The 26,113-nt window shown below is 51.6% G+C and overlaps 1 protein-coding gene and 1 long non-coding RNA gene across 3 annotated transcripts; one reads left to right on the top strand and one right to left on the bottom strand.

The window, feature by feature from the left end:
* Positions 1–341: 341 nt before the first annotated feature.
* DENND2D (DENN domain containing 2D) lies at positions 342–18,874 on the bottom strand. 2 transcript variants are annotated; one of them, XM_072754346.1, is made up of 12 exons: positions 18,699–18,874; positions 13,935–14,104; positions 12,966–13,078; positions 12,188–12,257; positions 11,382–11,459; positions 10,208–10,348; positions 9,056–9,204; positions 5,285–5,462; positions 2,306–2,347; positions 1,818–1,902; positions 1,278–1,517; positions 342–852 (listed from the first exon to the last, which is right to left on the bottom strand). In XM_072754346.1, the coding sequence occupies exons 1-12, from the start codon at positions 18,754–18,756 to the stop codon at positions 776–778; spliced, it is 1,401 nt and encodes a 466-aa protein (XP_072610447.1). In that variant the 5' UTR covers positions 18,757–18,874; the 3' UTR covers positions 342–775. The 2 variants fall into 2 exon arrangements, with proteins under 2 accessions (XP_072610447.1, XP_025838165.1); XM_025982380.2 differs by lacking the exon at positions 18,699–18,874 and adding an exon at positions 14,696–18,146.
* On the top strand, positions 17,471–24,919 carry LOC112907230 (uncharacterized). Its single transcript, XR_003232742.2, has 3 exons — positions 17,471–17,952; positions 23,727–23,845; positions 24,500–24,919. It is a non-coding gene; the product is annotated as an uncharacterized lncRNA (long non-coding RNA).
* The last annotated feature ends 1,194 nt before the right edge of the window (positions 24,920–26,113 follow it).

Below are 26,113 nucleotides of genomic sequence, written 5' to 3'. Positions count from 1 at the left end.
GGCAATGTAGAGGCTTTCACTGGCTTCTGGGAACTGAAATTTCCTACCTTCAAGTTGCCCTAGATGGCAGGTGCTTCCTGGCCAGCAGCCCTTCCTCCCAGATTCTGGAAGGCACACCTGACTGGAACTGAGAACTGTTGCCCTGTCCAGTACTATTGCTCCCTCTACCCATGTCCCCCCACCTTCTTGTCTGAAGTGGAGCTGCCACCCCAAAGTTCTGGCCCACTATGGCCAGTCCCTCCCCCCTCACCTCAGTCCAGCTTCTCATACCTGTTGCCTTGTGCTCCTGGTTCTCTCCCTCTCTGCCCTGGAATGGAAGTTAAGGATAACACAAAAACAAGAAGATTTTCATCTTTATTCTTATCTTCACACATCTACAGACTTGTTTTTTTATGTGAAGAGACTGAGCCTTGGGCCACAACTGCTTTCCCTTTTGAGGATTTTGTGATTGTGGTTCCTGGAAGACGGCAGTCCCAGCAACTTCTGAGGCTCCATAGCACCTGTGCCACTCTGCCACTCTGTGTCACATGTGCGGAACATGAGCTCGGAGCCCAGCTCTGTGAGCACAGATGTCAGAGCCTTCCAGAGTCTGGAGAAAGTGGATTCCAGGGACCCTGAACTCAAGACAGCAGCCTGAAGCGAGACCTGGTTACCATGTCTCAGAGGAGGCCGTGGATTCTGGAGGCTGTGAGCTTTGCCAGTCCCACACCGTGCTGGCAGGGGCCAAAGTCCAAAACTGGCCTGTGAGTCCAGTCGCTCCTGTTGACCACAGTTCTTATTTCACAGTCTTCTCCCTTGATTTCTTCTGTTTCTTCTGTTCCTCATATTCAAGTATTTTACGTTGGAAGTAGCCTGTGGGTTCAGACACCGGTGTTAGAGGACTGTGATCTGGCCAGCTGGATGATGATGAGTTCAGGAGTGAGGATCAGAAATAACCTGTCTGTTCCCTGTGCTCCCCCTCCACACCCACATTCCTATCAAGATTTCCATCTCCTTATGGGCTTTTGGAGATCCAGGTATTCATTTTGGCCCAAAGCTGGAGCTACAAATAGAACAATTAATAGAAATTAGCTCCAGATTAAAATAAAGAGCAACTTTTACAAAATGGCAGCTCAGAGGCATCTTTTGAGACTCCAGGTTATTTCAGTTCAACCCCACCAAGACTACATTTATTTTGTGGGCCTCCAGAGCCAGTGCTCTTCATCATAGGGCCATGCCCAACTTGGAGGCAGTGACCCTTCCTGGGCTTGGAATGATAGGGAGCTGTCACCGTCTACCTGCAGGAGGGTTCCTGCTCTTCTCCGCTTCCTGGATGAAAAGGGAGAAGAGCTGTGTCTTCACAAACTTCTTCACGAATCGGCGGTTGGTCTTGGAGGTCAGAGCCTTATAGAAGGCTCGTTCTTGGAAGTGGCCTTGCCCGTCTGCCTCCCGCTTGATATAGGAAGCATAGTGGCCCACAGTCTTGACAAAGAACTGCACAAATGGGCCCGAAACATGCTCGTTGAGCTGTTCTGAAGCTGCAGGAGACACAGAGGCCAACTCAGAAAAACCACCCACTTCTGCCTCCAGGGGCTATAAGGCCGACTGAGAACTCCTGGGGAAGCAGCTAGGATTAGGGTCATAATTACAGATTAAAATGGGAGACAGGGTATGGATTCTCCACTATTTCTTGGGAAGAATCTCACACTCAGACTTGCCTTAGAATCTAGGCCCCTGGGACTGGCCCAGGACTGCTGGGTGGGATTGGCAGGGATGGTTGGGAATCCTGCCCTCAGGTTCTGTGAAGAAACCCAAAATAAGGGGCACCCAGGACTTACTCTGTGACTCATTGGTCCCCTGACCAAGGGAGTCCAAGATGTCATCCTGAAGCTTGGGTGGAAGGATATCTTTTTCGTCACCAACCTAGGAGAGGACAGAGCTAAGAAGTCAAGCGGTCTGGGAGGAGGAGTGCAGTATTGGCAGAAAGCCCGGGGAGGTGTGAATTCTACACTCCGACTCCACCCCCAAATAATTGGCCACATAGGAAAGAAGCAACAGAAGCTGCTTCTTGGCCTTCAGTCTGACTGTAAACATTAGCAAGTCTCCCCTGTACCCCTGGGGCACTGGGTTTCCATCCCTGCGCCAAAGGCACCGGCACTGACTGCCGTTCGTGAAGCTGTGTGCATCTTTGCCGAGGGCTCCTTGGGGGAGCTCTCCCTAGCATGAGTTCTCACCCAAGGAAAGCACTTCAAGCTCAGAGGAGGAGGAGCTTGGGAGACATGAGAGTGATGGAGTCAGTGGTGGGCCTGGGAGCCCAGACACTTACTGACATTAAGAAGGTTCCTTCACAAAGATTCACCAGCAGGACCTGAAATAAACACAGAACGAATGGCTGTCTCCCCGCACATCAGAGACCTCAGGAGCACTCAGCACCGGCAATTCTCCTTTCCTGCCCGACACCCTCCTCTCTCCATCCCTGGAAGCCCCAGTTCCCCTCCTTTGGAGAAGCGATGAGGGTGTAGGAAGGGAGAGGAGGAGCGCTGAGGTAGGAGGGAATGTGATCAGGAAAATCAGAGCCAGTTGCTCTCTTAATGAAACACTAATGGTAGGAACGGCTTCTATATATGGAACGCTCAGCACACTTGAACCAGCTTTGCACATTTTCTCTCATTCAATCCTACCCCACTGCACTTACAGGCAATATCCCCATTTTGCAGGTGAGGAAGCAAAGAAGCTGCCCAAGGTCATACTGTAGAACCGGTTTCCAAGCCTAGATCCAGCTGTCCTAGCTGCTGTATCTGTCTCCTCCCCACTGTGCCCCCTGCCCTCTGGTCAGATCTAGGCCAGCGTGGACACCTTTTGATCTTTTAAATGCTTACCACAACTTTATGTACAACTGCCCGGAGTCCTACTTTTAAAAAATTCCCTTGGATCTTTGGACCTTCCTGCAGGAAACAGGAAGCGAAGGGAGTGAGCCCAGGGCAACAGGAACAGGGAATGAAAGGCAGTGAGGAGACCATGTGTCTGCAGGCTGCAGGGGAAGTGAACACAGGGCTGGCACCTGAGCGTGTCACTGCTGGAGGGGCCCTCAGTCCAGACATGACATGACAAATTGGCGCCCTGCTGGTTAGATTCCAACCTGCCCATCTATTTCTTTGAGCCTCAGAGTATTTTTTTAATAATTGAGTTGGTTTCCAATATTTAATTTGGAAATTTTCACATAAAATTTGGTTTGGGGGCTTCTGAAAAGTCAGTAACTCTAACATTGGCTGGTCCATGTTTCGAAAGGACCAGGCTTGGATGGAATGGAGTGCAACTGCCTCTTTAGGCAGGGCATGTGCTCCACAGTTTACCAGGATCCTCCCAGAGCCTGGGTTGGTCACTTAAATTCCTGTGGGGCTCGTCTTTTCACTTTAGACTCTTGGTCTGGTCAGTACAGTGAATGATCCTTCGAGGCACCCTCCTTCCAAGTAAAAAGAGGGCCCGGAAAGTGTGCCAAAAGACAGAGCAGGCCCTGTAATTATTCATCATTGGGAGAAAAGCTGAACTCATCCAGGCCTGAGACCACTTGACTACATAGGCTCAACTGCCTATGTATTATTCAGGGAAGGCTGTTCATTTCAGGGAACTAAGAATGTACATGCAGCATATTTTTGGGAAGGTTCCCCAAAACCTTTCTACTATTCGCTGTCTTCCTGTCCCTTGCGTAATCCCTCCCAGGGCTCATGTGAGCAGTCAGAGAATCCCCACACACCCACAGTGGTCGCTGGCCCTTCCCCTTCTTCATCCCCTGCCCATTTCACAGAGCAGCTGCTGAGGACTAAAATAGGCCAAGGCTCTTGGATAGCAGGAGCTGCAGCCTGGCTGGCCTTGGGGTGTCTTCCTGCCGGGCTGTCAGGGGAGGAGCTGGAACTGCAGCATCAGCGAGTTTCATAACTCTGAGGGTTGGGACATTTTAAGTCATTGCCAAATGTGGGGCTGATAGTCTGACCCAGTCAGTCACATGGCAAAGGCTCCTTCAAAGGGCCTGTCTACTCAGCACTTCTGAGGAAGGCCAGGGAAGCTACGAAGGGAAACAGCCTGCTTCTTGACTTCCCAGCAACACTTTGTATAGGAGGGCTTTGGTTCTATGGTGCGAGGTTCCATCATTACTGGGGTGGCCTCCAATAAGTCCATTGAGTTCTCTGGACCTCCATTCTTTCTTATACAAATGGAGGAAGTCCTCCCACCAGAGCTGGTTTCTGCCTCTTTAGTAGCTTATGATGGGAGCCCACCTCTTCCCTTGGCCAGCCCTATGCACAGAGGGGTTAATGGTTAGCCAATGCAGACATACCTAAGTAACTCTTGTAGCTGGAGATTATAGTAACATGCAATCTCTGGGAAGTTTCTACTGACAAACCAGAGCTCATGTTTTGAGTTGTTCGTATGCTACCAGTGCCCATTTTCACCACTGAGCCAGGCCTCTGGTGTGTCTGGTGCATTGACAAGAGAGATAAGCTGACAAAAGTCAAGGGGGATCTGGACCTGTAGCCTCATTAGCCAGGTGAGCTCTGATATGATCAAAAAATGGAGGCACCTGTGTGGCTCAGCTGGTTAAGCATCCGGCTCTTGATTTCAGCTCAGGTCATGATCTCAGGGTTGTGAGAGGGAGCCCTGCATTGGGCTACGCGCTGAGCGAGGAGGAGCCTGCTTAATATTCTTTTTCTCCTCCCTCTGCCTCTCTCTCGCTGCTTGCGTGCGCACACACACGGATGCTTTCTCTCTCTAAAATAAATAAATAAAATTTAGATTTAAAAAAGAAAAAAGGATAACTCTACCTACAAAAATCTGCAACTTTTAAGACTCACAGTTTGCAGGAGGGCTATGTTAGCTCACTTGCAAGGAATGTGAATGAATTCTAGTGAGCTGTGTATTGTATAGACCAGCTGTGCTTATGCATCTAGATGAGAGATGGGACGCCCAGAGCCTGCCCTTGGGAATTAACTGGCCTAGGACAGCTGGATGACCCCTGAATAAGCTGCCCCTTAGGTCCAAAAAGAAATCGTTCAGGGGGAGGATGCAGCCACTTACTGAGCATCAACTATGTGTTAGGCACCAAGCTATGAGCTTTTTGCAGGTTATTTCCCCTTGCATCCCTGGCACTTGAACCCTGCCATCCCCATTTCATAGATAAGAAGCTCAGGCTTAAAGAGGTGAAGCACCACGCCCACCGTCACACAGGTCACACAGCTGTTAGTCGCAGAGCCCAGGTCTGACTCCCGCTGTGCCCGGCTCCGAGTGACACCCTCTTCTTGCTGCACCGTACCTCTTCCATGGGGCTATCCATAACCTGCTGCTGAAAGCGCATTTGTACTCCGACCATGAAGGGAGTGGGGCAGCAGACAGTGTCCAGAAGGCTCTCGGGGACAACGGGGATGTAGGTATGTGCCCAGCTGAAGGGGTAGAGCAGCGCAGCAGCAGCATGGATGCACTGAGACAGGGTGCTGGGAACAGGGCACAGGGAACACCAGTCAGAGAGGCCTCCCTGCGCCTCTACCCCTTCACACCCCCTGCCCCCCCACCCCCTGCCCCAGAAGTAGAAGCAAGTCTGGGAGCTGTGCTGGTCACACAGCTTGTGGCTACTGGTAGCTGGGAGGAGAGGGAAGAGGGAGTGCCTTCGCTCCCGCAGATGGCTGGGTGAGCCCTTCTATATGAACGCCACTGCGCTAAGCATGTGGACACTAGGAAGTACGAGGCACTGACCCTGCTTAACGAACTCACACTGTAGTCAAGGAGACAAACATGTAAACAGTAGAGCACAGCACAGAGGCCAAGCCTTATTTCCTCTTTGTGGCTCTCCACCCTCTCAGCCCCAGTCTTTACCTCTCACAGCTCCCTCTGGCCACTAGAGGTTATTTCAAGTTAACAGGTTGGTGCCTGAGCTAGCTTGGGAAATTCCTAGATTCCAGGAACCTTTGCTCGGCAATTTCTACCCGGAAAGTCCCAGAGAGGTGGCTCCTCCACCCTTCCAGTGAAGCATTCCCTGTGTGATTACTGCCTCCGGCACAGCTCTGCCGACTCCTCACCCCACCCTCCAACACACACAGCCCTGCTCTCTGGCCTCTCTTCTCCACGGCTTCTTCATGGCTCTTCATTTCTCCAAACAACCCTCATGCCAAGGCCAATAAAAACACAGAAACAGAAACCCTGTTTCAGTTCTTGGTATGGAGCTTATACTTCCTGAGTTAGAAAGCTTGAGTCTTTGAGGGTCTAGCCAAGGCTTAGGCTGACTGGAAGTCCCCCACACCCCCCACCCCGCCTGTGCTTCAGGGATCTGACATGCTCAGTGTGGGAAGGAAGTGGGGAGTGGTGGGATCTCCCTGGAGAAAGTGAGCACCTCCAAGGCAAATCCTGCCAGCCTTGGCCCGTGTCCAGGTCAGCTGACACCTGGAGTCACCTTTACTTCCTATACACTGGTCTCGGGAAAGACAGGAGCCCCAGCTCTAGCCACAACAGAAACCTCTCATTTTTCTCCAGGGTTCAAAGTAGAAGCACTATTTCCAGAGCAATAGATTACACCACTTCCCACAAGGATTAGGCCTACAACTAGTGTCTTTTTGGTTATCACTGATTTTAGAGACTGCTCAACCCAAAGCCCTCACTCCCTGCCCAAACTTCCTTTCCTCTAAAACCCACGATATTCACCTGACCCTCTGGCCTAACATTTGAGTCCCTAACATCCTTTTCTTCCTCTTCCCTAAAAGACAGAATGAGGGTTGTCAGCCCAACATTGGCTTTCTCCCCTGCCCACAGCAATAGGTCAGTCTCCTACTGTTTCATGATATTCTCCTCCATTCTGTCACATGTCTCCCCATATCTTTCTCAGACTTGAGGCCCCTAACAGGCAGAGACCAAGACATGACAGTACCCTTCTTCGCCTGTGCCCAGGGATATATTCAACTGTGAACTTATTATTAAGGATAACAGGTTTTGTACAGCAAGGGAAGCCATCAATACAACGAAAAGGCAACCTACTGAATGGAAGATGTGTAAATGATATATCTAATAGAGGGTTAATATCTACAATATATAACAAACTCCTGCAATTCAACACCAAAAATCATCATCATCATCATCATGTGACTAAAAAAATGGGTAGAGGACCTGAATAGACACTTTTCTAAAGAGGACATACAACAGACACAAAAAGGTATTCATTGTTAGTAACTGTCAGGGAAATGCAAATTAAAACCACCATGAGGTATCACCTGACAGCAGTCAGAAGGGCTAGGATCACAAGGACAAGAAATAACAACTGTTGGCGAGGATATGGAGAAAAGGAACCCTTTTGCAATGCTCATGGGATGCAAACTGGTACAGCCACTATGGAAAACAGTATGGAGGTTTCTCAAAAACTTAAACATTCAAACACGGTACAACCCAGTAATTCTGCTGAGCGTATACCCAAAGAAAACAAAAGCACTATGTGAAAAGCTGTATGCACCCTTATGTTCACTGCAGCAATATTTACCATGGCCAAGATATGAAAAAACAACCTAAGTGTCCATCGACTGATGAATGGATAAAGAAGATGTGTATACCATGGAATATTACTCAGCCATGTGAGATAGGAAATCTTGCCATTTATACCAACATGAATGGACCTAGAGGATACTACGCTAAGTGAAATAAGTCAGACAGAGAAAGACAAATACCATATGATTTCACTTATATGTGGAATCTTTTTTTTTAAATTTTTTTTTATTATTATTTATTTATGATAGTCACAGAGAGAGAGAGAGAGAGAGGCAGAGACACAGGCAGAGGGAGAAGCAGGCTCCATGCACCGGGAGCCCGATGCGGGATTCGATCCTGGGTCTCCAGGATCGCGCCCTGGGCCAAAGGCAGGCGCCAAACCGCTGCGCCACCCAGGGATCTATATGTGGAATCTTAAAAACAAAACAAACGAAAGCAGAAACCTACTCATAAATACAGAGAACAAACTGGTGGTTGCCAGAGGGGAAGTGTGAGGGAGGATGGGCAAAATAAGTGAAGGGGGTTAAGAGGTACAGACTTCTAGTTATAAAATAAGTCACAGAGATGAAAAAAAGTACAGCATAGGGAATATAGTCAATAATCTTGTAATAATATTTTATGGTGATGGGTGTTGACTACACCTATCTTGGTAAGCACTGCATAATGTGTAGAATTGTTGGATCAATATGTTGAAACTAATGTAACACTGTATGTCAACTATACTTAATAAAAATAATGATTAAAAAGTAAAAATAAGTAAAATTAAAAGACCAAAAAAAAAAATCCCAGCTAGCTCTTACCAATAGGTGTGCGCCTGGCAGGGTGGTAGGTACCTGGTATGCACTGTTTCATTTAATCCTTGACACAACCTTATGAGGTAGTTGCAATCATTATCTTGATTTTACAGTTAAGGAGATAATGACTTTAAGAAGTTAAGAAACTGACCTAAGGGGAAGCACAGAGCTACAGGTGGAAGAATATATTGGACTTGAACCTTGTTCTGCTGATTTCAACACCTATGCTTTCAAGCATTACAGGAGTCTCCGTACCCTAAGGTCAAAGACCATGTCTTGTTTGTCTGTATCTTCCTGATGTTTGGCATCTGGCAGTTGACACATAACAAATGTTTTTTGAATGAGTAAACAAATGGATAGATGAGATGTGTTGGCCATTAAGGATGATGAGCTTGACCTCAATACCAGTATGCACCTTCTTACCCTGTCCTAAGCCTAAGAGTAGAATCCCTAAGCCATCAAGAGTAGAATCACAACTGCACCCATCCCTTCCACTCTCCACCTGGGCTGGCCCAGAACACTTCATGCCCTGCTCAGAGCTACATCTGGAATTTTCTTCAGGCTGAGGAAGCAATCAAGTTTGGAGGCAGAAGCAAGGGAATTGCAACAGCTGTTTCTCCACGAGGCTTGGTGCAGAATCAGACCCAGAGGCAGGAAGGAGAGTGCAGGGGTCCTACAGCCTGATTCCCTTAGAAAGCCCTCTGACCTGTCCCCTGAACCCAGGGGCACCGGTCAGCCCAGGAGAGCTGCTCAGCAGCCAGACCCACCTGAGACCTTCTGCCAGAAAGATGATTCTTCTCTCCAGCACAGCAGAGGCAAAGATCTGAAGGATCTGCTCAAAACTGAGACAGCGCAGCAGAACACTAAAATCCACGTGTTCTAGGTGGGAGTCCAGGGGCCGCGTCAGGGAGATGAACTGCAGGGGAACCAGAGAGAGGAGGCATCACCACCCTGGAAGGTGCCAGAGTCCCGGAAGGCTGGGTCTCTGCTGGTCTCCACTGGATTCTCCCCGCCCCTCCCCTGCTGGAAGCCCATCCTCGGTTGGTTTCCCTCAGCACCAAGGGTCACGCTGACCCCCATCCCTGGCCTGGCCCACACTGTGCTCTTCCTGCCTGAGGGCCTTCTCAGGCTGGCTCCCCCACCCCACCCCTGCTCAGTCTTCTTGTCTCCCCCTCCCTCCGCCTCAGAGGCCCTCACTAATGTGTTTCCCACCGTGTTTCCTCCCTTTCGTCACTGCTGTGCCTTGTTAAACCATGCACTTTATCCATGTGTTTACTTATTTAATGTCTGTATCTCCACTAGACTGTAGGTGCCAGGTCAGGAATCACACTCATTGTATCCACTATGGATACAACGGAAGCAAGCATTCCGTGCTTATTTTTGGAGAAAGGGAAAAAGCCTGACCCCTCCCCTTATTTTATGTGGGGAAGACAAGGTTCAGGGAGACACACCCATCTTCCAAAGTGCCAAGGGTCAGGACTGGGATTCTTAAAATAATGTGCTATTTGCTGCCCCAGGCTGCTTAGTAGCATCCCTCTGAGGCATGGATGGGGACACAGGGGTGGGGACACAAGGGTGGGGATGGATGATAAGAAGTAGACAGATGGAGGCCATAAGGTAAAGGCACTGAACACACATGGGAAGATAAGGGGGTGGGGGGAATGATGAAAAGTGGCAGTTTGGGGACACTGGTTTTCTTTATAAATACAAGTCTTGGTGGCTTTAACGAGGTCCTTGAGAGCGTCAGGTTGGGAGAATCAGAAACCTTGGGTTTGATTTTCAGCTCTGCCCCAAAATTCCAGCTAGGCCCCAGTCCCCGCCCGGCTCATGTGTTAACCCCACGAATGGCAGGGCTGTGAGAGTGGTGCCACCAAAGCCCCCCTCTCCAGCCAGGGAGGGGCTCACACTCAGGAACCCACCTCAGTGCCCGAGTCCGGGATGAAGCTCTTGAGCATGACGGTCTTCCCGGGAGCAGGGAAGGCCGCCTCTCGGAGGCCCTGCATGAACGGGTAAATGACCGCCACAGAGATCTGGTGCCTCTTCTCCACCTCATCCAGGATCTGCAAGGCAAGGGATGGTGGGACTCAAGGCTCAAAGGAAGCCACTGGGAGGCGGTAGAGGCCCCACGTATGAGTGTCCCCCTGCCTCTCCCCACCCCACAACCCCACCCTCCAGCTGCTTCCCTCTCCTCCAGGCAGAGCCCAGTCTGCGGTTTATCTCCTACAGCTTCTTCCTTTTGCCCTCATTACCAGTCCACAGTCCTCCCTTCTCCTAGACCGACATAAGCTCCTTTCTCCCAGGAGCCATCCCAAAGTAAACCATCGTCCACAATGGTACCATGTCCCATCATGCTAGATGCAGTGGGAGCCCAGAAGCCTGGGCCTCTTGGGTGACTCCCCGCCCACAGGGCCAGGGCCAGACCCCATCCCTCAGAACCCTGAACAGATGAACACTCCACCAAGCAAAGGCCGACAGTGTCCTGCCCTCATCCTCCCAAGGCCTGCTGGGGGCAGAGCACCCTGAAGCTTTTGCGTGGCCACCGAGACACGCCCCGTCCATTCTGAGAACTGACTCAGATGTCCTGGCGCTCCAGGTAGCTCCAGCAGGAGAAGCCTTGCAGACCTCCACCCTCAGAGGAGTCAGAGGGAGTCTCAGGAACCCCAGTGTATAGTAATTGTCTTCATATTTGTTCAGTGTCCATGTTTCTCATGTCAGTTCATTGGAGCCTCACACCAGACAATGAGTCAGGTAGGTGAGGGATCATTGCATGCATTTGCCTGATGAGGAACTGGAAACTCCCACCCCCTAACCTGGGGCTCTCCCCGCTGTCCTGCTCCAGCTGCTTTCTTACCTGACCAGAGGGGGAGCATGGGCTCTCTTCAGGGGAGACAGTCCCTGGGCTCAGTTCCCACTCTTCTCGAAAATAAAGTGGAGCCCAAGCACCTCTCTGCCTCAGTTTCCCCAAGTGTGCCTTGGTTTGACCCCAGCTGTGAGGGAAGAGCTCCACTAAAGGCCCAGGGAACACAGGTGGGTCAGGCAGCCAGGATGCTAAACAGGCCCAACAGGCCCCGAGGAATCCCACTCCACCTCTACCTTGGAGAACAGGCCGAAGCAGCCGATGCAGCTGATGATGCAGTACACCTTGGGAAGACGAGGGCCACGGCCAGCGGGCTGTGGAGGGACAGAGAGGCTCCTTCAGCGCTGATGCCTCCCTAGGGCTTCTCCCAGCTGGGGCTGATGGGGCAGAAGGCTGGTGGTGGGGCTGGGGGAGTCGTGGGCAATGGTGGGTCAGATGGAGAAAGGCCTGGCTGGGTAGTGGTTCTCTTTGTGGCCCAGGCAACAGGGAGGCCAGAGCAGCCACCAAAGCCAAAAGAAGATGGCCCTGAAGGGGCCAAGCACCGCCACCATCAGCACCAGTGCCATCTGGGGTCTGCAGAGAAAGGGAGTGAGTGCGGTGTGGAGAGAACATTGGCTGGAGAGGACAGCACTGTAACAGTGACTTGGAGAATCCCCGGAGACCCAAGAACCACCGTCGGAATCCCAGTCTCTGGGAGGCTCCAGGAGCTGAGGCAGACAGGCCTGGGTACAGAAGGTGGAGAGAGGATGAGGAGCCGCCCCCAGGGTGAGCTGCTGAGAGCTTGGGAAGGGCAGAGACCAAAGCAAGGCCAGCAAAGGTCCCCTGGGTGGCCAAGGAGGGGCTTGTGTCCCCGTTCCTGCAGGGTTGCAGAGGGCACTAACATGGCAGCAGGTGCTGGGCTGTGCTCTCCCTGCAACCACCACTGCCAGGTTTTGCAGCTGAAGGTTTTTGAGCCTTGGCTTTTGCAGCTGAAGCTCGAGCAAGCCCAGCTGCGGAGCAGAGCGGGCCGCAGAGAGGAGGGGCAGTTCTGAGCAGCACAAACCAAGAGGCGCCTGCAGTATCCAATCTTCCTGCTCCCATCCACGTTGGTCAGAACAAAGGAAAAGGTCTCCCTGCAAAAGAACAGACACATATTTGCATTTACTCACTGGATCCTAAAATCGGAAGGCAGTCAGTCAGTCTCAGAGGGATGCTGAGGGGGGGTCAGGAGGGCAGAGGGGAGCTGCCGATTAATCATGAGAGTAGTAACCACATCAGTAACTTATTAAGTGCTTATTGGCATCCAGCTCTACATAGGCCACCTGGTTTAATTCTCAAAACAACCCTTTGAGGTGGGTTCAATTACTCTTCCCCACTTGAAACACAAAGGAACTGAGGCTGAGGTGATTCTTATCCAAAGTCATTTAGCTCAAAAGTGGTAAAGCCAAAATCCAAACTCAGGCAGCCAAATTCCAGGGCTGACACTGAAAGGGACTTTGCCACATTGCTTTCTTAGAAGCCAAGGGCTTTCTGCAAAGTCTGGCTTCTGCCAGAGGCAGTCAAAACACGGCAACGGTCATTCCCAGGATGGGTGAGACAGCCTTGCCCTTCTCTGGACATAGGCGACTGACTGGTTAACCTAGTTGGCCAGGATCCTTGACCCTGGAGGACTCCAGGCAAGATGTTCCTAAGTGAATCAACTCTAGTCCCACCCCATCAGGAGGGAAGCTGGTGAGAACCCGGCACACACAGCAGGTGAGGGAGCCAGGGGACCCACAGAGCTCACACCTGTCCCTTCCCCCCCAGAACCAAATTCCTCTGTCCCAGGCCCAAGCAGTCACCTGGGGTACTCAGTGAGCGGTGCCCACGCATTCCCGTCTGGGAAGCAGAACAAGGGAATGGCTCCGAGCAGCCGCTCCTCCTCCTCCTGTTGGCCCCGAAGCAGGTTCTCCCGCTAGAAGGAATGGCAAAAGAGACCAGTGACTTGTGGAGGTAGGGGCAGGAGGAGAGGGCTGGGGGGTTGGCAGGCTTCTTTGGCGGCTCGGCTCCGAAGCAGTTTGAGAATCAGCTTTCCTGGGGGCTCAGCAGGTGCCTGTCCCTCTGCACAGGGACTTCATTCCGGGGCAGGCCAGCTCAGGCTGAAAGCCCCTCCCAGGCCAAGTCTGCATGAGCCTGAGTGAGACATCAGTACCCTACACATCCACACAGGCAGGGAGGAGGCCAGGGCCTCACTGAATCCAGAAAGGCCCAGAGGCTGCCTGGTCTCCTGGGAGGGCCGCATGAGAGAACCACCACATCAGAGCAGCGGCCGCCTCAGCTGTCGAGCTATCGGGGTTAACGAGAAGGATGCCCTGTCCCACCCCTCCCCCAGTGTGGAGCAGACAAGAAGGAGCCTGGTGTTTGGGCTGTGGCCACAGGCTGAGCCTGCCCACCAGCTGTGATCCTGCCCCACCCTCTCTTTCCCACCCACCCCGGGGCCGGGAGGCCTGCTAGGGGCCTGGCACAAGGCAAGCCTCTCTAGACAAGGAGACTGAGAGGGGAATTTGGAAGAGCGAAGAGGCCCATAGGGGCAGAAGAACCAGCCTGGTTTCCCAGCTAGGGAGCCCAGGTCAGTTCCTCACAAAGAAGCCAGACCTAGATTCTGTGGGTGATAATAGGAAACAGGGCTGGGCCCTAAAGAAATAGGAGCACTGGGCACAGGGTGGCCCTAGACTCAAGCCCGCAGGGTGGAGTGGGGGAGAGGGCACCTCCACCCCTACCCTCCTGCCACCCAAATCCTGGCTCCCCCTGCCCTTTCCTTCAGCCCTTACCTTGGGAAACTGGTAGATGATGATGGGCTCATAGTCATCCCCTGAACTCTTTCTTTTGAGGGAAACCACCAGGAGGTATTCAAAGAAGTGTTGCCCTCCAGCAAAGGTGGGCAGACTGATCTCCTGGGCCCTTTCCGGTTCCTTTACAGCTTCCCTCTCCTGGAGAGATCCTGAAACCAAGACACCAGGGCCCACTTGGTATCTCAGTGGCCGGAGCCCCGAGTGGTCTGTGTGGCTCCAGGCAACTTCTGCACCTCGGACCCCCCATGCCAACGCTGAGGTCCCTGGAGCCTGCCCAGTTCCTCCGGGCCTGGAACAGGGTCAGGGCCAACTGGGCAGTTTTGGAGACTACCCTGGGAGATTTGTGAAAGCACAGGGAGCCAAGAGGAGGACAGAAACCTCTGATTTGGAAGCCAAGGAAATGTACTGGGGAGCCAGTTGGGAGGCCCTCTGCCCCAGAGGCAAAAACTGTGCTCACCCATGGGTGCCCAGGGCAGTACCTGAAACAGTAAGCCCCAAATGGACACATACCCAAATCAGAATAGATCCCAGGGCCATGTGTCTGTGACCACAGAGGGCATGACCAGCTCTAAAATCTAATAGGGGAAGCATCCTGGCCTAGTCACATGGGGGACCAAGTGGAGGTCAAACTATAAAAGACTCTACACTTAAGAGGAGGAGGAAGAAGCATTTCAAGGAAGAAACAGCCTCATCGAAGAGGGTCACCCTAGAAAACAGGAAGTGGGCAATCCAGTCCAGACCTGCTCGGAGTCGAGGCAGCCGGTTGCGGAAGAGCCTGAGCATCCCGCCTACCACTTGTCCTTCCATCTTCTCCAACTTTCGGGGCATGGAGTGCTTCCCCTTCCTCCAACACAGACTGGCTACTGAGAGCCTGAGAGAAGGGCTGCCGCTTCAGTCTCCAACCACAACTCCATGAAGCCACGCCGTGTGCTGCCTTCCAGATAGGGGAGGGCGGCTTCCATCCCGAGCACCCAATGATTGAGCAAGAAGGATGTGACGGGACCCAGGAAGGCAACAAAACGACCGCATCAAGAAGGCAGCATCCTGGCACTGCAGCTCAGACCTCAGCTCCTCCCAAGAGCCCCAGGGTGTGGCAAGAGAAAAGGTCAGGAGCAAACACCTCCAAGGCCCAGCTGCTTCTGGGCTAAAGGCTTTGAATTCTGGGCTGCACACTGTGCAGTGAGTTTATTCACAACCTCGGGACAGAGAAGAAGGCCCAGCAGCAGACTGTGGGCACTGGAACCTCACCAGCCCCAGGACAGGGATCTTAGATCCCATAACTTTGACTCCTGACCTTTCATATCTCAACTTGATTCACTACCACCAAAAAAAAACCCTGCAAGGCCCACCGCTGCACTCTGGAGCTTCCAGAGCTTCAGGACTGCAAGCAGGGCACAGGCCCAAACATTCCCCCACAGCCAACATGGCACTGCCTCCCCTGAGGTAGATAAATAGACTTGGCCCATTAATTCTCCAAATGGAAACTTTTTTCTAGCGAGAGAGTCCTGGAAATTGATCCGAACCTAAAACTCTCCTCTCCTGGAGGCAAAAATAGGAGCAAATCCATCTCTGAGCTGGAGAATTCCTGACACCTCAGGATGATGTACAGTGGTCCATCTCTCACCCCGTGCAATATATCCTAAGGCTGACTTCTCTCACGGGACCGTTCCCAGGGCTCCAGCAAAGAATCCCTCTTCCCAAACAGGAAGCACCGCCTCAGGTCGTCCTCCCTGGCCTACAGGAGGGGACTGGATGCATCAGCAGCCTTGGGGGGTCACTCAGTGACGGTGGAATGCAACTGGGCTGATCTCTGCCCCACTCCTGCTCAGTCGTTTTTGCCTGCTGGGCCAGGTCAAAAGTTCTGCCCAAGCTAAAAGCAGAGTACCTGGCCCCTTGGGCTCTACTGGTGTCTAGAGGCTGTGTCTGGAGGCTGGAGAAGAGAGAAAAAGAGCAACAAATCACCTAGGATTCTCATGTAAACTGCTGCATGACTAAATGCATGGGGTAAGAGCCAGGAGGTGAAAGGGTTTGGTGTCAGCCTCTGCCACTCTGGCAAAGAATTAGCAGCCCTCTGGGGGAAAGTGGGTTGTTGGAAGAGGGAAGATGGCTGCCTTGTTCTTAAGACCAGGACAAACATTATATGGTCTCATTCATTTGGTGAATATAAAAAATAGTGAAAGGGAAAAAAGGGGAAAGGAGAGAAAATGAGTGAAAATATCAGTGAGGGTGACCGCACATGAGAGACTCCTAACTCTGGGAAACGAACAAGGGGTGGTGGAAGGGGAGGTGAGAGGGGGGTTAGGGTGACTGGGTGATGGGCACTGAGGGGGGCACTTGACGGGATGAGCATTGGGTGATATGCTGTATGTTGGCAAATCGAACTCCAATTAGAAAAAAAAGAGCAGGCTTTGTGGGACTAGTGAGAGCCAGTACTCAGGGGCCCATACGTGACTCATGGGGAGAATTCCAAATAAGTAAGGATGTCACAAATGCTGTAATGGTGAGGACAATGACCCAGAATACTCAAAACTGCCATCACAAAGGCAAGATTTGCCTTACATATCTGCACAGACTTATTGCCCAATCCCTACCACCTATCTGAGGAACAAGTATCTGCCTGATACAGATGGGGAAACTGAGGCACAGAATAATCCAGGGACTATTAATAGAATCTGTTGGGAGTTGGAATTACGAGAGTTGCATGTCTATGCTCCCACCTTCCGGAGGCAGTACATACCAAACATCCCACAAATGTGAGGTGCCTCCTGTTTGCAAGTCTTTGAGAAACCCAAATTGTTTCACTGATCATTCCAGAACCTCAGAAAATTATTCCTTTCCCTAAAGCCTTTGAGTTGCATTTTCAGCCCATTTCCTCCTGTTTTATCAGGAGAGCCAGGAGAACAGCAAAAGTCACAAAATCAAACAAAAGAAGTTACTAGATTTTTGGGCTGAAGCCCAAGAAATCTGAAAAAAAAAGAATTTTTTTTTTCTTTTCAAAGAGGTTTATCAACAGAAGAGAAAAGCTGAAGAGAAAGCACTCTCTCCTACTAATATAGGTCAGCTCATTTAATCCCCAGGGCCCTGGGATGAAATTACTATCTTGAGTTTTTTAGTTGAGGAGGGAGCCACCCTTTCTAGGGAAGTCAGGAGTCTGGTTACACTTGTTCCTCCAACAGGATGCCCCTCCCACACCACCTGAATAGTCACAGAACCAGCCAGAATATAGGTGAGGGGACTTTCTGGAACTTTGATTTGGAAAGCGAGCCCTTCCTTTTCTAGCTCTATTGCTCTCAACTTAGGACCAGCACCACTGCCACTTCTTCCCACCAGGATGGTTTACACACCATGTACACACATACACACACACACCCTCTTACCACACAATTTCCCTGAGCCCGAAAGGACACAAGAAGGGGAACACCCCAGAAAGGTGGAGGATGGTATAATAGATGGGGAGGGCACGCTCTTCTGGCCTGACAAGTGGCTGACCTCAGGACAGGTAATACAGGCTGCTCATCTCACAGCTACCCCATGCCCAGGAAGCTGCTCCAGACACAACCAGCCCAGTTTTGGGGCTGGGGTGGGTGGGAACAACTGCAATGTTTCCTCTGAGCTGCAAAAAAAGCAGAACTCTTCAATTCACACACATTTCGGAGGCGATGGAGCCCTGGAAAGACCAGGCCAGTACCCTCCAGAGAGCAGAGAACACCAGGCCCGCCAGAAGGGCTGAACTCTGCTCCAGCCATTGTGGTCCCGCTCCCTGCCCCCACTCCGGTCTCTAGTCTCTCCTCCTTGAAATGACCTGATACTGGACGCCTATGTTTAGGGGGAGCAGCAAGGACTGGGGGTGCCCGCCCGGGCGGCCACAGAAGGAGCACTGATGCCTCCGCGGGGCCTCCGCCATTCCGGGGGCTGGAGGAGGAAGGGGTCTCCTTCAACTCTTGACTGCCAGTGTCTGAAGGCGCCCCGATTTACTTTCGATGCTCCTTTCTCCTCGGTAAGTGGGGCCTCTGGGCAAAGGGCTTACGGGGTCCTGTGCGCAGCCTCAGGACCGGCGCCTGCAAGCCGGAACGCAGGAGCTCCTGGAGCAGCGCCCAGCGCGCTGGGGGGCCGCAGGGGGCCGCAGCGGGGCCCCGGGGCCGGGGTTGCTTCCCCGCTGCGAGGGGAAGGGGAGGGGGCGTGAGGCGGCCCGGGGCCCCGGAGGCAGCGGCCGCGGGGCGGGCTCCGCCGGGGGCGGGGGCGGGGGCGGTACTGGCCGGGCCGCGCCCCCAGGTGCAGGCAGCGGCGGTCGCGTCGCGAACCGGGTTTCCGGGAGCCCAGCGGCGGGGCGGGGCTGAGGCCGGGCCCGGGGCGCCTCGAGCACCCCGCGGTTACGCCACGGCTTCCTGGCTGGAGGGACGCGTGGCCCCGGGGCCCCACCACGGCTTCCTCGGCAGCCCCCCCGCGGCCCCCAAGGGCCCGGCCGCTCCGCTGGCCTCCCGCCCGGCGCCACCTGGCCGCGCCCCCCGCACCTGCGCCCCGCCCCCCGCCCCGCGGCCCCCGCCCCGGGCCCCGGAGCCAGCGCCCCCCGCCCCGGGCCCCGCGCCCCGGAGCCAGCGCCCCCGCACCCCGCGCCCCGGAGCCAGCGCCGCCGCACCCTCCCGCCCGCACCCCCGCGCCCCGGGTTCCCCGCCCCGGGCCCCGGAGCCAGCGCCCCCGCACCCCGCACCCCCTGCCCCCCGCGCCCCCCGCGCCCGCACTGACCCCCGCGGCCGCGCTTCCGTCTCAGGCTGGCTCGCAGGCGGCGGCCGAGCCCGTCCATGGCCCGGCGAGCGCGGGCGCGCGTCCCGGGTCCAGGGCGAGCCCCGCACTTTCGCTTTCCCTCGGGGGGGCGGGCGGCGCACCTGGGCGGGCCGGCTGTGCCCTCGGGCTGCGGGCGCGGGCTGGCCGAGGGCGCTCACGCGCGTCCGGGACGGGGCGGCGCCACCGCCCCCCCCCCCGCCCCCGCCGCGGGGCACCCGGGACGCGCGACCTGCCCGGCGACCTGTCTCGCCGCCCTGCTCCGGGGGCTCCCGACCCAGGGGGCGCGGAGCTCCGGGGGGCCGCGCAGCCCTGCACCTTCCAGCGCCCCCGCCCCGCCCCCGCGCCGCCGGTGGGCCTTCCGAGCTCCCGGGGCCGCCGGAGCCTCCCGGGACCGTCCGAGCTCCCGGTGTCCTGCGCCCGAGCGGCACGTGCCCTCACTCCTCTCCCTATTCCACTTCCCTGAGAACCAGCGAGCCAAGGGCTTCTCTTTGGGCTCCAAGGACGGACAGGAGCGCCGAGGATTCTGACCCTGCCTTTCCTCCAGAGTGTTCTTGGGCAAACCAGCCAAGTGGGGGTAATCCCTCCCCTTCCACCCCACGGAGACGTGGAAGCTAGGGAATAGAAAGCTCTCTGTGGACTCTTATGGGACCCAAATGCAAGGGATGATGATGATGTCAGATGCAGCTGTAGGCACTCCTGGTCTAACGAGAAACCCCCTACAGCCTTTCAGCTCCTTCTCCATCCTTCTTATATTCATTGGTTTTCAAACATGCAGAGAGTTCAAGCTTTCGTTGTCGGACTAAAATTTGCATCCGATTCACCCCGCTTGCTTCTGGGCCCTCTGTGGGTCTCCCCTCTCCCTCCCAGACCTGCATCTGTAGGGTGGGAAGTGTAGAGGTGTGCAGAGTCCAACTGAAGTGTCTCCATTCACAGAAGTTTTAGTCTCAGTTTCATGTGTGGGAGGCAGAAGACAGGGGCAGAAATGTGTTTGGGATCCATAGAGATGACCCTCAGACCTACAGCTCCTTTTCTTCTCCTAAGAATGGCCTCCAGGTACCTATGCTGTCACAGACAGGGTGGATGAGCAGGAGTAGAGAATCCAGCCCTGGTATTAAACTGTCTAGTCTTTGCCAGGAGGTTCTAAAAGTTGTCTGTATTCTGAGCCTATGCAATTTTGTACATAATTACATGGTCTGTTTCTGTCCCCTATTCTCTGCGTGTTACATCCACATGCAAGGACATATCTGTTCCCCAAGTATCTTCTTTTGGCTGCATTGTTGTCCTATGCTTCTCTAAGTACAGTAGTTGTTCATGATCGACCTGTCCAGCTGGCTGAATATTGTGGTGCCTTAATTTTCCCAACCTATTCTACAGTGGTCCCAACCAAACTAGTTCCTTCCTTTGAAAACAGATGAAGAAATATGTACACATGTACACTAGAAAGACATGCACAGATGTTCGTGGAAATCCTATTTGAAATAGCCTCAAACTGAAAATGATCTCGAATGTCCCTAAACACTGAAATGGATAGACCGTGGCATATTCTTACAATGGAATACTGTACAGCAGTGAAGATGTAAATAAATCCCTGCTGCTTGTGACACGGCTACACCACATAAACATGATGTTGAGCCAAAGAACCAGACACAGAAGAGCACATAATGTAAGTTTCCATCTATATAAAGTTAAAAACAAGCAAAACTAATATATGGTATGAGAAGCCAGGATGATGGTAGACTCATGAAGGAAGGATTTATGAAGTAATGATTGGAAGAATACCATAGGGCTTCTGGGGTGCTGGGATTGTCCTAATTCTTTATCTAGTGGCACATACATAGATGTGTTCGCTATGTGATCATTCTTTGCACTGTACACTTTCATGCATTTTTCCATATGTATATGAGTTTAATTTAATTTATTTTATAAAAAGATATTTATTTTTTTAGAGAGACTGTGTGTGTGTGTGTGTGTGTGTGTGTGTGTGTGTGAGGTGGAGAGCAGGAGAGGGAATCTGAAACAGACTCTGCACTGAGCACAGAGCTCCACACTGAGCCCGATCTCACGACTGCAAGATCACAACTTGAGCTGAAACCAAGACTTGGCTGCTCAACTGACTGAACCACCCAGGCACCCCTATATGAGTTTAATTTTAAAAGATTTTTTAAATACTCAATAGGACCTTAAGGTGACATAAATAGAAGTATAAGCCAGTTGAGAATTAGAAAATACAGATAACAGTAGGAAAGTTAATTGTTGCTTAGTTCGAGGGACATACGGGTTTGAAATGGCAGGTTAAAATGGGAAAGGTTAGTGATAAGCCTAGTGATGAAATAGCAGGAACAAGATGTAAAGTATGAGAGAGTGGCAGGTGGATCAAGGTCTGAGAGGAAGGGAGAAGGTGAGGGTACAAGATTGGCTTCAAAAGGGAACTTTATTTGAAGGGGAAAAAAAGAGATGAGAATGGGTATGGATGCTGACTGACTTGGTAGATAGGAAAGTTAAAAGTTATAAGATGGAACAAGAGGCCTCAGTTTCTGCTAAGAGAATGTTTCTCCCCCCCCCCCCCCTTTTCTTCCTTTAACTGTCATTCCCCACATTATTCCACAGATTATTCTTCCAGAGTCTGGCTGTAGAGTGTAAGAAAATGACATGAGCCTTTTTTTCTTGAAGATCTTGAAAGGAAGCTCCCAAATGAGTTTTGTTCAGGGAGGTAGAGTGATAGGAGAAGGATATTGCCAAAGACGGAACTTAAAAGCAAAGTATCACTGCTTTTGGGGTCTGCAGTGGGGTCCTCTCCTGGATACTTCTCTGCCTACCCTCACACCTGCCCCTATGCTCCAGGGGCCAGCTGACCTGACTGCAGTGGAAATGCTCTGGAGTCCAGCCTTGCCTCCATATTCACATATTCTAGAATGATAACTGTTTATTACACTCCAGGGGGAATAAGGATACATACACAGGATATGATATTGCCCTTTGGCACAGACACCAAAACAACAACAAAATCAAAAACCTGTCCGGAGGATGGGCTTTCTGGTACAGAATAACATTATCAATAGTCCTGTACAATTCCTCTTCATAGCTTGAGATGAGCAGCTCAACTATCTAGCCTTCAGACTATCTTGGAGTCTTGGCTTCTGATCTCCTGTGATAAATGACTTGGACGACAACCCATACATCTGTCAGGAAAAAGCAATGGTGGCCAGGATTTTTAAAGGACATCTGAATAATGGAAACAAAGATGACCTTTGATTTACAGCAAAGAGCTTCTGGAGCCAGTGTTCTCAAACCGCTCTCTTTTAGACAAGAGTCTGTGCTCTATATTTGTATAACCTTGACCAGACCTTGACCCTTTCCCATTTAAATCAGATCTTCCTGTTAGCCTCAATCACACCATTTCCTTTGTTTCTGTAAAAGCACTTATTCGTAGTTACATATATATTTATGAGATTATTTAACTACTTTCTCCTTTTCTAGAGTTTTCCCAAGAGGCAACAGTTTTGTCTCTTTTGCTTGACTCTGTGGGTGCACACGAGGTAGTCAGTAAATATTTGAGTGAATAAATGAATGGATGACTCCAAGGGTAGTCTGCCCTAACCTTTTGTCTCTAAGGAGACAGGAAATTGCTGGAAGCATGTTTGTTCTGGGTTCTACTCAGGGCAAACACTCAGGTTGCTTAACACCCATTCTGCCTTTATCTTGGCTGGCAGTCTTTGGCTAAAGTTGTATCACGTGGGCGGAATCTGATCCTTGAAGTCCAAGTTTCCTATCTCGAGCTTCATTTATAGTGGGCATGCAACTCAGCTCTGACTAGTAAGGAGCTATCTATTCTAGTCGGGGGGCAATCTGCTGGAGGTATCTGGTACACGTTTTTCTAGAAGGGATGGTATTTTTCTGCCTCTGGACATCACTGGGTTTGTACATGACAGGAGCTGCTGAGATGAAGCCAGCACTTGCACAGAACGAGGCCAACATGCTCTCAGAGTAAGGCGGCAGGTGCCAAGGGTGGCTGGCAGGAGCTGGCAGCTGCCTCAGCTCTGCACTTGTTACCCGAGATAATAGTTCTCACAGATTAAGGTGGTCAGCTTTCTAAATACATTTTACATGGCATCCAACACAAATACACATGCATGTAATATACAAAAAACATAAAACTTTCACAGGACAATACCACTCCTACTCTGTGCAAGATATTTCTCCTTTTTTCTTCCATTCCACTATTGCATTTTTTAAAAGAAATAATTGAGTGGGGCACCCGGGTGGCTCAGTTGGATAAGGGTCCAGCTCTTGATTTCAGCTCAGGTCATGATCTCAGGGTTATGGGATCATCCAGCCCCTGTCAGGCTCTCCGCTCAGCCGGGAGTCTGCTTCAGATTCTCTCCCTCCCTCCCCCTTTGCCCCTCCCCACCCCTGTGAGCTCTTGCTCTCTCTCTCTAAAAATAAATAAATAAATAAATAAATAAATAAATAAATAAATAAATAAATATTAAAAGCTATAATTGAGGCACCCTAAAATGATTACACCACTCCCCCAAAATGTGTGTGACTATGCTTTAAAAATTTGGGGCTTTTCTGGTACTTTTTCTGCAAATTCTGTAGTCAGACTACCTGGGTTGGTATCCCAGCTCTGCCAGTTACTAGCTTTGTTAAATTGGACATGTTTCTTAACTTCTCTGTGAATTCTTGTGCTCCAGGCCATCCCTGTCATGTGCTGGCACCTCTGCTGGCATGGTCTCCACAATGGGAAGATCCCCGCCTTGAGAAAATGAGAGTCTTCCAGTTCCTGGCCTTCCCAGCAGGGGCAGGGGGTGGGGTGTAAGGGTGTGGGGGGGATGGTAGGGAAGTCTGGTCACCACACAACTAGTTAGTGGCTGTCAGGATCAGAACCTAAGATGGCTCTGTCCAAGCCCTTGTGTTTAGCCCAGTGAAGGGATCTGAGGAAGAACTAACTACCTTCTATCCTTTCCCTTTTATTCACTTAATGAGCAGAGACAGGAGCACGTGGCACTGCCCTACGACATGGAAATCAGTATATATTTGTTCACTGACTGATGAATGACATCGACACCCAGCTGTCCACGTTCACCCTCATTACAAAACCCAAGAAGGTATGACCTCCATGCCCCCACAATTCCCCCTCCTCTTCCCCTGCCCAGCCCAGGAAGAAGCTGTGCTGAACAATGGTGGCCATGGCCATTTTGGGGGAAGCTAAGGAAATGATGAAAGGCTTTGAAAGACAAGCATGTGAAGAAAGGAGGAAGGAAGGGGGGAGAGTCAGGGTGGAGAGGGATGAGGAGGGAAGAGAGGAACGTGGTTGGGTAGAGAGGCTGGGGGCAGGACTGGAATCACCCACAACCATGGCCCCCCACCAGGGTCTCAGAGACTGCCCTCTTCTCTTCCCTTTCGCTCCTGCAGAGAATATCATTCCACCTTATGTCCTGGTCATACTTAAAGAGATGATGTGCATAGATGTGTGTATGGACTGATGTACACACTCACATAGGTACCTACGGGTCTATTTACCTATATGCCTCCAGTTGACACCTGTTCCAAAACTGGACTCTACTGAATACAGCCACTCAAACTCGGTGCACTTGGGAGCTTGCACACTTGAAATTAGACACCGACTCAAGGGTAACGGTTAGCCTCAGACTTGGCAGGTGCCCTTACCAGACCTAAGAGCTGAGAAGGGCTAAGCCCACTTCCTCATTTCTCCTCTTCCCAGCTCGCCTCAGTTGTCACTCTAACACCTCTTCCTGCAGCTGTCCTTTGCTGAGCGTCTCCTGTATCCCAGGCCCGCTGCCATAGATTGAGTCGCGCAAACCTGAACTCAGCCCCAAGAAGGCACCGTCTCAGCTCTCAGAGTTTTCACACCCAACAGAACCTGTGGGCTACTTGCAAAGGCCAGGGGAGACTTTAGTTGTGAAAATGCTCTGAATAAGCTGTATCTGAGCTAATATTATGCTGTGTTGTACTTCAGTGTTGTATATAACAGAGCTCATGAGGGAGCTTACCGCTGAGAGGAAGCAGAATGTAACAGCACTTGGCACCTTCTGGACCGCATGACAAGTGGGAGGTCTGAACAGCAATCCAGGTGTGAATACATGGGAGACCACGAGCATCAGGTTCCCAGGGTGAATGGGGTTATGAAATGAAAGCTGCTTTCTTTTGCTTTTGCTTTATCATTTTTGCTTTTTGTGACACACCAAAAAAAAAAAACAAAACAAAACAAAATACACAACAACAAACAACCCCAAAGGAAATCAAATTCAGATTGCTACTTATTCTCAAGGGGCCCAGATACCTGTTCCCTGCTTATCAGGAAATTAAAAGTATCGGTTGCCCTAGTAACAGAGGCCTGGCTGCTGGAGACCTGGGGGGTGGAAGGTAGGGCTAACGTTGTTTACCAGCATGTTCTGGGGAAGGAGGTGGAACCGTCACCCACAGCACTAACCAGAGGAAACTGCCTGTTCCCCAAGGTTGTCACAAAGCTTCCTGCCAGAGCCTCTGACTTTACAACTGAGGTGGGCCGTCACCTCAAAGTCTTTCCATAAATGTAGACAGGAGGGTTTGTGAGTGACCAAGCACTTGCCGCCTCCCTGTTTGGACCCCAGCTCCTTCATGCTGGCTGGGGTGGGGTTGCAGGTGGAGACAGCACCAGGCTTTTGTTTGGTTCTGGGTTTGGGTTTGTTTTTTTCAGGCCTTTGAATTTCTGTGTTTAAACCCTGGGTCTCCTGTGGGAAAGCTATGGGATTCCTTCCCTGTAACAGGCAGGCAGGCTATAATGTCCACCAGCTGAGGGTCATGGAACTGTCTTTCCCATCCATCTTCATTTTCCCCTTCCCTTTTGGGTTCCCGGGATCCCTTTACCCCTCCTCTTGCATGGCCGGCGGAAATTCAAAACTCTTTTTTATTTGGCAAAGCAATTTTGCTTAATTTGTGTCATGTGTGGTTCTCTAAACCAAATCCTGGGACATAATTTTTAAGAATCAAGTGCTAGGCAAGTGCTTTGCTGACAACAATGACGAAAGTTCCCTAAAAGTGATTCTGCCTCCAGCTTTAATATAATATAACACATCCCCACCCCTCCTTGGCTATACTGGTTCTTTACTCTGCATTCCCTTGTTTCTCAAGATAACCTTCAACAAATGAGACAGACAGTTCAACAGGACAGTAGACCTGGCCTACCCTCTTCTATAGACTTCATGAATCTCCAGTGCATTGCTCCCCTCACAGGCCGGGTTCTTCTTCTTCTTCTTCTTTTTTTTTTTTTTTAGTTTAAATTCAATTTGCCAACATACAGTATAACACCAGGTGCTCATCACATCATGTGCCCTCCTCAGTGCCCATCACCCAGTCACCCCATCCTCCCACCC

The sequence above is a fragment of the Vulpes vulpes genome, chromosome 3, assembly GCF_048418805.1.
Source record: "Vulpes vulpes isolate BD-2025 chromosome 3, VulVul3, whole genome shotgun sequence".
Taxonomy (NCBI): domain Eukaryota; kingdom Metazoa; phylum Chordata; class Mammalia; order Carnivora; family Canidae; genus Vulpes; species Vulpes vulpes.
This window is presented reverse-complemented; position numbering and strand designations above follow the sequence as displayed.

Bases quoted from the DNA above. Each gene is read 5' to 3' on its own strand.
- DENND2D (XM_025982380.2), bottom strand. From the start codon at position 14,783: ATGCCCCGAAAGTTGGAGAAGATGGAAGGACAAGTGGTAGGCGGGATG. The intron at 5,463-9,055 runs GTGGGTCTGGCT...CCCTGTTCCCAG, and splicing joins TTTCTGGCAGAAGGTCTCAG to CACCCTGTCTCAGTGCATCC. The intron at 853-1,277 runs GTAGACGGTGAC...CTGAACCCACAG, and splicing joins GAGCAGGAACCCTCCTGCAG to GCTACTTCCAACGTAAAATA.